We start from the raw sequence: 12,131 nt of genomic DNA, 5'->3' as shown, positions 1-12,131 counted from the left end.
CAAACTTTCATATTTCAGTTCTGCCTAATGGAAACAAATAATAACAACAACACTTAAAACCCATGGATCAGGGGCCCTGCCGCCTCTCACCTCATGCTCTCACTCCTAGGCCCCCATGCCAAAGACCTACACCAGGTTTATCATTTGTCTTTGGACTTTGTTTAGATTCCTCATCATTAAGCCAGAAAGGGGTTATCTAATTACCATTTGAAGAGCGTCCAATGATGTGCTCTCAGTGGTGTTGATTCTGCCTGGACTCACTCGTGTTGTCCTTGTATGGAAACATCAAGGCTACCCAGAAAGCAGTTGCCTCTTTGCTGATTGTTAGTGCTTGTCAACGAGAGTGGCTCAGGTCTTAGAATCTTTAGGTGGTTCCTGTTTCATCATTTAATTCAGGTAGAACATGGCTCCTTTCCACAAACTGGTTGACCATAGCACTTTCCTGGGAAGATAAAGAAAAGCATAGAGCTATGGAAATGAACTTATATAGTTACCACGATTACTTCTTCATGCAGCTACTACTGGAACTCAGAACAGGAGGGGATTATAGGTCATGTGTGGTTGGGCTTTGGATTTGACCGCCATGTTGCTTCTTTGTTGCACATGTACAGCTTTCCTAAATGCTTCATTAATCTGTATGTTTGGAGCATCTGCTCCCCTGGTGATAAGACATGATGAAACTTCTTATTCTCATGCAACACTTGGTAGCAGGAGTTAAGAGGTAATTTTCCGTATCCCACATGGGGGCCAAGTGCAACCTCTCATTTTGTAGCCTTGACCACAGCTTTCATTACTAAATCCGGAAGTCATCTGCCAATGGGACTTTTTTCTCTGAACCTATCTCCTCTTCAGCTGTGTTCTCCAGCAGAGGACAGGGAAAGAACATGCAAGTATCTGTAGAGTTAAAAGGCCCTGACTGGTCTTTCTGACCTGGATCTGTCGCCTAAGCCCTGGGTAGTGAAGAAGAACATCATCTTTAAACATTGAGTTGCAGAATAATGCTTTCCACATGGTTTTCATTTCTCCCACGTGTCTCAGTGTATTTTCATTCAGATGTAAACTCTTGTTTTGTTGGTTGGTTGGTTGGTTTTGGTTTTATTTTCAAGACAGGATTTTTCTGTGTAATAGTCCTGGCTGTCCTGGACTCAATTTGTAGACCAGGCTGGTCTTGAACTCACGGCGATCGCCTGCTTCGGCCTCCCCAGTACTGAATTTAAAGGCCTGCACCACCAGGCCTGGCCTCAGACATAAAACCTTAACAATCCCCATGTGAGCAGTCACCCCGCCTCCCTAACCTCATCTCATTCCACTCACATCCCGAGCAGGAAGCTTCTGCAGACTGATTTTCCTCAGCTTTTCAAAAAAACAAATACTCATTCTCAATACATTTCCCTTCTGCACTAATTCTACACTGCCAATCCCTGTATGTTTTTTCTCCTTACTAGACCCTTCATAGTTTCTACCTAAACTAACCACACTTCCCTGTGTCCTGTGACACCGAATCCCATTCTACATTGCTTTATCTCAGCTCTTTATTACCAAACTCCCCCTTTATGTCCCACGAGGGCAGTAACCTCTTGAGTCTTTTATACGACTCTGCTTTTCCCACCTTTGCAATAGTAAGTAATTATTTGCCAAATCAGTGGGGGCCTAGTAGCTGGATGGCTGGATGGATAAAGTCTGTAAATTGAATTCTTCATCAAATCCAATTAAATAATAGTCTTGATCATAGCCACAGCTCTACTCACCAGTCTTCTGGAAATAGTTTTCTAGTTCGTGGCTGAACAAAGGCACAGCTCACAACTTTGTACTCCATTCATTCATTCATTCAGTGCACTTTATGGTCTACAGAAAACTCTGATTTGATGTTCCCCTGATGCACAGAATGTGTGTGTGTGTGTGTGTGTGTGTGTGTGTGTGTGTGTGTGTGTGTGTACTATGACCACCCATAGAGCATATTTTCATTGTTCCACGTTGGATCATTCTTAAATTTCATGTAAGTTGCGGGTTTTTTAAGACTTTTTCTCATGATGAAAACAATAAGCAAGTACATCCATTCATAGTCAAAGTGCATCATATAGTTGTTTTAAAATTCTCCTTATGAAACTCAATATTATGTATCATGGATATTAAAAAAGAAAAAAACATGAAATGCATTAAGAGAATATGAGAAATACTGACTATAACTAAGCAAATCTAAATTTTACATACTTTTTTCTCCACCCAAGTTAAATAAGTACACTAAAATTTTTGTCTTTTCCCAGCAATGGTTCTCTTATACTTTAAAACTTTGTCATCATGCCGGGCATGGTGGTGCATACCTTTAATCCCAGCACTCAGGAGGCAGAGGCAGAGGCAGAGGAATCTCTGTGAGTTCAAGGCCAGCCTGGTCTACGAAGAGAGTACCAGGACAGCCAAGGCTATCCAGAGAAACCTTGTCTTGGAAAAAACAAAACCCAAACCAAAACCCAAAAACCTTTGTCCTCTAACAAAATTGTGATGTAACATGAACTGAATGTTTCATTACAGAAATATAGGTCATATAAACACTCTTATAAACCTGTGACAATGACAGCTTGCAGATGCAGAAAATGAAACCCTGGAATAATTCGAATTAGAACTGCATCCCCAACAAATACAGCACATTCAAATGTGTAATTCACTGAGCACACAGAGGGTCATTTACCAAGTCTGTTCTTACCAGATGTCTGCAAGAGTGAGTTGGCAAGACCCTTTTCCCCTAGGTACCGGGACAGGGACTCATTCATGTCTTCCTTCTCTTCCAGAGTGACCGTCTTCTAATCAAGGGAGGGAGAATCGTCAATGATGACCAGTCCTTTTATGCTGACATTTACATGGAGGATGGCTTGATAAAGTATGTACATGAAACCTTCTACTTCCTCTCTGCCTAGGAAGAAGCTTCAATTTCATAAAATGAAAGCTCCAAATGTGGCCAAAAGCATAAATCTGAGGGCCCTTTTGTACAAATTGTACTAAAGAGGATTCCATGGGTCATAGATGACTGAATGATGTGACTCCTGTCTTTAAGGATATTGAGAAGTGTGCATGAGTGACAGAATCCTAAAATTATCAAAGTGGATGTAATAGGCCCTAAGGTGAAATCTTGGTACTCACAGACTATTGGGTTTTGTTTGTGTTTTGTTTTGTTCTGTTTTTTACAGGTAAGGCTTTAGAATTAGATTAGATTAGATTAGAAAAAGTGAACATGACAAATGGTAAGGCTTAGGAGAGCTGGGTACAAATAGAGCATATATTTCAGGCATATTTTCCAAATACATTCATCAGGAATCTACAACTTCTCTGTTGAATAATTTGCTACTAAAGAAGCATAGACAGTTAACATTTATGTATCAGCTTTTTAAACAGTGATTTAATAGTTTTTAAACAAGATTTGATCAACATGGTATTATGTCATGAACAGCAAGGTACACCACCATATTAATAAGATGTTGTGTGTGCCTCATATATATAGTTTGCCCTACTAGCAGGGGCATTTGGCTAACAGCAACACACTTGTGTAAGGTGGTGAACACTGCTATGTCACATCCTAGAGCAGGCATTCTGCATGCTCAAATCAGCATTTGTTGGTCCTTGGAGGACCTTATAGTCTTTCAGGGAAGACTATAGGATCCAGCATTATCAGGTATTAGCAATATCAAGTCCTGGCTAGATGGAATTCAGGGGGAGCAGTTGTTAATTACAACAGCTCATGTTTATTGGTCCCTAATGTGCTTAATAGTGTTTTGTGGGTTTAGCAGGGATTAACGTTTAATCTATATGACTCCACTGAGGAAATATTACATTTTACAACCAAAAGAATTGGAGCATGGTGAGAGTAAAAGTTAACTTGGCCATGACTAGTAACAGGCAGAGCCAAGACTGTGAATCCGGGTAGCCTCCATTGGAGCACACTTGCACAGGTTAAGCATAGCTTCAAGCAGAAGAATGGTTAAAGGAGTAGGTGGAAGCTGAGACGTTACAGACGTTAATTCGTGTGTTGGGGAAAAGTGGATGAAGTATTTCTGCTTCAGAAAAAGTATTGCACTAGTTGTAAAAATGAGTGGAAAATGTATGTAAACTTATACAAACACACACACACACCACATGGACCCATCATCATCTTGGTTCTCAATTTCTATTTCTCCTGGTGGAAAAACTAAGAAAAACAAGAACTGGGCTAGGCAGTAACTGGACTAAAGGAGAATTACAATCAGAAGCTGCATTTTTTTCACAGTGTGTTTTGAATTGTGGTGGCCCTGGAATGGTCCCATGGTGATGCGGTGAAGTTGAACTCTTAGACACGTCAGGAACACATTAGCTGTGAACCTAGAGTTGGCTGGTCAGTGGTGGACATTTTACTACCCCAAGAGAATCTTTTTGGCTATGTACAGAAAGGAAACTGTTCACACCACAAAGAGTGGGGCAACCCATGTGCCCAAGAGAGGAAATATTTAGTGTTAATATAAACTGTGAATCCAAGATCCAAGGTATACCAGATGCCTAAATCAAAGCTTAAAAAACAAACAAACAAACAAACAAACAAAAACAACAACAACAAAAATCCTCAAGCAGTGATCTTCAAACAGCATTGTGAGGGGTAGTTATCACATTCTTGTGAGGTGCACCTTTGGAGCTCACTGAGGTACTACTCCCTCTGGCTCTTCCCTGACGCCTTCCTGGGATGCTCTGAGGCTTCCTGGGTAGGGAGAGTGCCATAATCATCCTTCGAGGTTTGAAGCTTCTCTTGAGATACTGACAGTACAAAGGCAGTGGATGTGGAATATATCTGCATGCTTGACTCTTTTCCTTGGGAATATGCAATGAGGCACCTTTGGCTGGTCAGGGAAGGTGTGGGAGAGTACAAAGGAGCCTGAGGTGGGAAAAGATTCAATCAGAAGCCTTTGCTTAGGCCACAGAGAACCTTCTTAGAAGATGACTAAGTTCCCATACCTGCTATACTGAGTCCGTACTGTATCTTTTTCTGTTATGCCTAACAGTCACTTATTTCACACTCCTAGCATTCCCCAGCATTATCCCACACGACTAGAGTGAAAGAACACAAACTGAAAGAAGTAACAAAAATATTTATGTAAAGATATTACTCACATGGCGTACTCTAGACAGTGGCAAGCCATAGGTTTCAATACCAAACGATAATACATAGTCGCGTGCAGACAATTTCATGTCAATAAAAATAATTTGTATACACAGCTATTGTGTAAAGACTACAGGACTTGTGACTTGGAAGATCCCAGTGTTTAAAACACCTACATCCTGTTCTTGTCTTGAGAGTTGCTCTTTGTAATTGCCAGTTGTTCCACTGTCTCACCAGGCAAATTGGAGACAATCTGATTGTCCCTGGAGGTGTGAAGACCATCGAAGCCAATGGGAAGATGGTGATCCCTGGAGGCATTGATGTCCACACTCACTTCCAGATGCCTTACAAGGGGATGACCACAGTGGATGATTTCTTCCAAGGGACGAAGGCTGCCTTAGCGGGCGGCACCACCATGATCAGTAAGTCCTCAGATTAGATCTACTCCTGCTGCCCAGCCCTGTGTGCTTGCCGATGGTGCCACACACCAGCCCTCTGATAAAACAGACACCAGACATACTTCTCTCAATTTGGTTCATGGAGAAACAGAGGAAAACTGTCAGCGTCCTGTAATTACACAAAGGAGACCCTTGAGCCTTGTTACCCTGAAAGCAACCAAGAGAAAGATAAGTCCACAAGAATGTCCATTGAGACTGACAGCTCTTGGGAGATTAGTGGGTCTTGGTGGATTTAGTGTTGGTGGGTCTTTGCTGCAGTTTGACCACGTTGTATCTTTTAAGATTAGGAAAGCTGTGAGTTGGTTTCCTTTATTTATTTTTGTTTTGTCGTGTTTCTGGTAACTACTAATTCTAGAGAAACTTGGGAAATTGCATGGCATTGGAATACTGAACTGATAGCATTTCAGGCAATCCTTCCTGTCCCAAGGACTCTCAGTGAATTGGGTACTCGCCCAGAGCTAGCCTCAAACTCAGAGGAGACTGAGCATTGTTTACTTAGCATCCTGTTCCTCTACCCACAGTCACCGAGCAGCCTGAGCCAGAATTACAGTGGGTCTTGACCTTCCTTTTGACTGACCCACTAGCAAAGTTCAACTTTAACTAGCATGTGGAAGCCCAGAAAAATTGCAGCCAGGCCATAAAAGGTGCAGTCCAGAGAGGCCTGAGCCTTCTTTCCCCAGCTGATGGGAGGAAGCCAGCTGACTTCTCAGCAGCTGTCTGCCCAGGGAAGCCCTAGTGTCCTTGAAGGCATTAGAATGTAGCTGGATGTGTTTACTTTCCAATCAGTGCACTTGGGCTCCTTTGAGAGAGGAAATGGATGGCCGCGGCTTTGGCTTGGCTGGCTGCCGTCTGGGCCAGGAACTGGGCCCGTTTCTGCATGCCTGTAATGTTCCTTATACTTGGTCTTCAACATTAGTGAAGGAGCAGAGGGAAAATGAGAGGTCTAGGTGGAAAATAAAGCTTACAGGGAGCCACAGATGCGGTCTCGCCCTTCATAAGTAACTTAGAAACGCTAGGCGCCCAGAAAGCAAGCGATCCACGTAATGCTACTTCACTTCAGAGTTGGCTACTATGTAGTTTCCAGTTTAACAAAAACATCATAGTATTTGTGCCATATTTCAAGCTGCCTTTTTTTTTTTTTTTTTTACTAAATCATGGATCATGAGTGTCTTTCCATTCATTTGTTTATATTCTACCACGTCTTTTAATATAGGTGTTTTTCATCCTCCAGTGAATGCGTCTCTATGTTTTTAACTGAACTCAGGTTTTTCAATGTCAGTTGCTTCCAGTTTTTTATTGCATACTACATTAACCATACACCCTAGAAACTAAATGTTGCTGACAGCTACATCTTATTTTTCTAGGTATGATTCTTAAGCATGAGAATAATTACTGAGTCATGTCAGAAAATGTCCAGATTTTTTGGATGCATATTTCAATGTCATTCTCAGGGAAGTTGAACCAATTTCGCACTTTACTCCAGCTCCCCATGGGCCATTGATGAGAGCGGAGTTTTTGCCTAGCCCTTACTGTAACAACCACAATTATTTAAAACTAGGTATCATCCAAGGTTTCAGGGAAAAGAAAGAGTGGATTTGAACTCAGAGAAACCAATTCTTAGTATCAAGTTCATGGGCTCTGGTCACTCATGCTTGTCATGTATCTAGAACTTCTATCCAGGAAAGAGAAAAAACAACTTTGGTCATTAGTAGTGACTCAGCCCCAGTAGTCACGATGAGCTAACACTTACTAAACACCTAGCATGTGCCAGGGATCAGTGAGGCACTTCGGATGCATCTTATCAGTTGATCAGACAGCAAACTCAGACCGAAAATACTGTCTTTGAAGGCACCAAGGTACAGAGGCTGTACAGCCACAACTAAGCAGGAAGGAGCAGGAAGGAGGGAGGAGAGAGCCAAGCTGTTTCTGAGTCACTCATTTCGCTCTCTGTCCTTCAGTTGACCATGTCGTACCTGAACCTGAGTCTAGCCTGACCGAGGCCTATGACAAGTGGCGTGAGTGGGCCGATGGGAAGAGCTGCTGTGACTACGCTTTGCATGTGGACATCACCCACTGGAATGACAGCGTCAAGCAGGAAGTGCAGAACCTCAGCAAAGACAAAGGTGAGCCAACGCTTGTTCTCCAGCCTCCTGTCTGTCTCTCTGCTGCTCTGTTCCGCTCATGTGAGGCACTCCCCTGGCTTAGAGTCTCACGCCTTAAGCATGCGTGTTGAGTGTGGGGGTTTCTACTTTGTTCCAGGCACTTAATGTTTGTACAGCTTTACTTTTTACAGGATCCTCACTGGAAAAACATTGTTAGTCACTTTGCAGATGGAAAAGCAGAGGGTCAGAATAACTGCCCAAGATCATTTTTAGTATGCAATAGATGTATTGATGTTTTTCAATTCCATAAATGTCTTAGGTTTCTATTGCTGTGATTAAACACCATGGCGAAAAGTAAGAAGGGGAGGAAAAAGTTTATTTCATCTTATATTAAAGGAAGTCAGGACAGGGAAGGAGCCTGGAGGCAAGAATTGAAAATACAGGGCTTGAAGAGGCACTGCTTGCTGACTTGAGCCTCATAGCTTGCTCAGTCTGCCTTCTTCTTCTTCTTTTTTTTTTTTTTTAAGATTTTTAAATTTATGTATTATGTATACAGTGTTCTACCTGCATGTACACCTGCACACCAGAAGAGGGCACCAAGTCTTATTACAGAAAGTTGTGAGCTACCATGTGGTTACCGGGAATTGAACTCAGGGCCCTTGGAAGAGCAGCCAGTGCTCTTAATCTCTGAGCTATCTCTCTGGCCCCTCAGTCTTCCTTCTTATAGCACCTATGACCATCAGCCCAGGGTCGGCACTGTCCATAGTAAGCTGCATCCTTCCACATCAACCATCGATCAAGAGAATGCAATACAGGCTTGCCCACAGGTAGAGGCATTTTTCTCAGATGAGGTTCCCTCTTCCAAAATACTCTAGCTTGAATCAAGTTGCCATAAAACTTAACGAGCACAATGCATTGCTGCTAGTTTTACAGAGGAAGAAACTGAGGCAAGGTGACTGATCCTCCCTGACATCACGTTGCCAGCAAATCTGAGAGCAAAGATTTCTAACCCTGATCAGTTTTACAAGACCAACCAGTTAGTATTACATAATAACATCCTCCTGAAAGGCTAAGACATGCCAGGAACAAGGATGGATTGATTCCTCAGTTAGGAGTGAAAAAATACCGTGTGTGTGTGTGTGTGTGTGTGTGTGTGTGTGTGTGTGTGGTGTGTAGGGGGGTCCTTTATCTTCTGAGATTCTTTTGGTCTCTGTTTCTTCCTTTGCTCTGATCATCAGACATTCAACACCCACGGGAACACATACATATGCAAATATGCATATATTTGCTCATGTATATATGTGTGCTCAGCTTTGTAAGGTGATCTAGGATATCAGAGATGGGTGAGCAGCAGCTTCTCCTGAAGGCTCAGTACAAAGGAAAGCAGTGCAATGAAAGGCAGCAGAATGGGTGCTTCAGAGCACAAGACCCGTCTGGTCCCTGTGCAAGGACTTCAGTGAAACACCATGTGTCTGGGTTGGAGGAGAGAAGGTGCTCCCTCAGAGGATGCGTTTTCCTTTCTATCCCTTGCTGTACCCCACAAATCCTGCCCAATCCTTGGTAACAATAAACATGCCATTAGTCCTTCCCTCATTCTCTGGTTCTCTGTTACCTGTCTCACAGAGCATCTTAACTGCAGTAGAAAAGTCAGTGGCTTTAAGGAGCATAGGGGCCCTGGGTCATTGCAACAATGACTTGAGAGCTTTTGGAAGGGGCAATGTTGTGGAAAACTGCCCTGACCCATGCTGAGTACGGACATTCATGAACTATAATCCACTTTTGGCTGGGGATACTGTGGGCCAAGCTGACCCTAATGGTTAAACCAAAATTATTTTCCTTTCCTCAAAATGATTTTCTGTTCCGCCGTCCCACTTACCTATTTATTTTGGGTGAAAATAAAATGGATTTATAATGCTGATGATTTAAGTTCAAGGCACAGATTCAAGGCATAAATTGCTATCTGGTCCTCATTTGATGTGTCAGTTCATTGAGGTCAGGTTTTATGGATATTTTTGCTTCTGCATTTGAAATTTTAGATAGGGTTGTGTGAAAGAGTCAGTCTTCAGTCTTCAAACTTGGTATCTTAGGCAATGTTCTTTTGCAGTGAAGACACCATGACCACAGCAACTCTTATGGAAAAAAACAAAACAAGACATTTTGAGGCTGGCTTACAGTTTCAGAGGTGTAGTCCATTATCATTATGCCAGGAAGCATGGCACCACAGCCGTGCTGCTGGAGAGGCAGGTGGCAGTCATACATCTGAATCAGTAGAGAGCAGGAAGAGAGGAGAATATTGGGTCTGGCTTGAGCATTTGAAAGCCCAGAGCCCTCCCCCCGTGATACATTTCCCCCAGCAAGGTCAAACCTGCTCCAACAAGGCTGCTCCTTAATCCCTATCAAGTTTTGCCACTCCCTAATGACCAAGCATTCAAACCTATGGGATTCAGACCATCCCGCCAAGTATATAGTCAGCACCCTTTTATTATGAAAACCAGGAGTATTTCTGGGTTAAAAAGTAGATTTGACTTTATTATTATTATTATTATTATTATTGTTGTTGTTGTTGTTGTTGTTGTTATTATTATTATTATTATTATTATTATTATTATTTTGGTAGAGACAGTGTTCCTTTGACTTTATTATTATTATTATTATTATTGTTGTTGTTGTTGTTGTTATTATTATTATTATTATTATTATTACTATTATTATTATTATTATTATTTTGATAGAGACAGTGTTCCTCTGTGTAGCCTTGGCTGTCCTAGGACTTGCTCGGTAGAATAAGTTGGCCTTGAACTCACAGAGATCTGCCTGTCTCTGCCTCCTGTGTGCTGGGATTAAAGGTGTGTGCCCTTGCTGCCCAGTTTCTTCTTTAAACAACTTGTAGAGAATGGAGGGGAAATAGCATATTTACAAACAATGTGCATGTGCTTTGTGTATGTGTGAACACGTGTTTATACGTGCTGTGCCTGTGTGTACAGTTTCAGCAATACAAAATATCTCATTGTGTAGATACCTATCGGTACAGCTTAGAAACAGACTTTTATGGGGGATATAGGATTTTGCAGGAATGTAGGTTTTATTTTATGGGGACACAGAGATTTACTGGCTAGCCTGATACTTTTTATGTAGCCCAGCCCACCCCCAAATTCATGGGGTGTGGCAGGGGATAGAAAGAAAAATTCATAGCAATCCTCCTGCCTCAGCCTCCTCAGTAGCAGGATTAGATGCTTGTCCCCTCACCAGGCCTGGCCCAGAAGTAGTTTTTAGGTTAGTTTTATTGTCATCTTTCTCCTCTTAGGCACCTCAGCCTGCAGCCTAGGATAGATCAGTCATTCACTAAACATTGAAGTAAACCCATCCCTGTGGAGACCAAATGCTTGCCTCACAGAGACTAAAAGCCTTTAAATGTGTTACCTCATTTAGTGGTGAACCTTATGAGGTAGGAGTTATTTCTCCAGTTTACATGGGGAGGAAACAGAAGCCCAGAAGTTAACATGCCCAGCTAATAGTAGTATTGTGGCGCATCCAGGTGTTAAAACCCCTAAGGTCTGAGCAAGGCTCATGTGCTAGCATGAGTTCTCTGGTTTCTGCTTCTTTTGCTTTGAACACCACCAAAGTTATTGATCTTCTGAACTGCGATGCTAGGAATCAGGGTTAGCGAAGGGTGCAGAAGACGACACCATTCTGCTAGGACACAGCTCTCAAACCGTGGGTTTTACAGGGCAAGGGAGGTCCTGATATGATAAGGTAATTCTGAATGTCTCCTCTCTATTGGGTGGGCATCTAAGTGATGTGCTCAGGGCCGGTGGGGGATAGACATGAGAAGGTGGTGGTGATAACCAATATTGTATTTTTTCCTGATTTTTTTCCCTTTTCCTTGCCTTGCACAGGTGTTAACTCCTTCATGGTTTACATGGCTTACAAGGATTTATATCAAGTGTCCAACACAGAGGTAACAACCCATTTGGCTGTGTGGTTTGGATTGTCTGTATGAGTATCCTGTTGTTCCTGCTGACCTTGGCCTTTAGAATAGGACCCACTGTGGGTACTGTGGGAGGCCATCGTGTCGGGCTGTCTGTCTATGGCAGTCCTTGCATTTTCAAGGTTATTGGTTGGTTGCCTATGGCAAAGCAGCGATAAGCTTGAATTTCTATTGGCAACAGGTGTCTTAAAAAATAAGAGGAAAGCCCATTGTCCCCAAACTGATCATAAAGCTAATGAAAATGTGGAGCTCTCTGCCTCATAATATCAGGCGGGTTTCCTGCTATTTGTACCGGCTTGGCTGTCATTATTGTATCAGTTTGCCTTTCCCTAGGAAAGCATGGATGTGTATGATTTTTGATAGATCTGAACCAATCAGGGGAAATGCAAGATATTAGGACTCTTACCTTCTTGATGGAGAGTAAGTTTGTGTTGAGAGGTTGAGAGTAAGGACTTGAGTGTGTATAC

At 42.4% G+C, this 12,131-nt stretch overlaps 1 protein-coding gene across 2 annotated transcripts in view; it reads left to right on the top strand.

The window, feature by feature from the left end:
- The window catches only part of Dpysl3 (dihydropyrimidinase like 3), a 111,051-nt gene that overhangs the window by 77,435 nt on the left and 21,485 nt on the right, over window positions 1-12,131 (top strand). For both annotated transcript variants that reach the window (XM_051163062.1, XM_051163063.1), the window contains exons 2-5: window positions 2,787-2,875; window positions 5,354-5,538; window positions 7,533-7,697; window positions 11,573-11,634. In XM_051163062.1, the coding sequence (XP_051019019.1) occupies window positions 2,787-2,875; window positions 5,354-5,538; window positions 7,533-7,697; window positions 11,573-11,634 (501 nt within the window). The remainder of the gene's footprint in view (window positions 1-2,786; window positions 2,876-5,353; window positions 5,539-7,532; window positions 7,698-11,572; window positions 11,635-12,131) is intronic.

The sequence above is a fragment of the Acomys russatus genome, chromosome 20, assembly GCF_903995435.1.
Source record: "Acomys russatus chromosome 20, mAcoRus1.1, whole genome shotgun sequence".
Lineage (NCBI taxonomy): Eukaryota > Metazoa > Chordata > Mammalia > Rodentia > Muridae > Acomys > Acomys russatus.
This window is presented reverse-complemented; position numbering and strand designations above follow the sequence as displayed.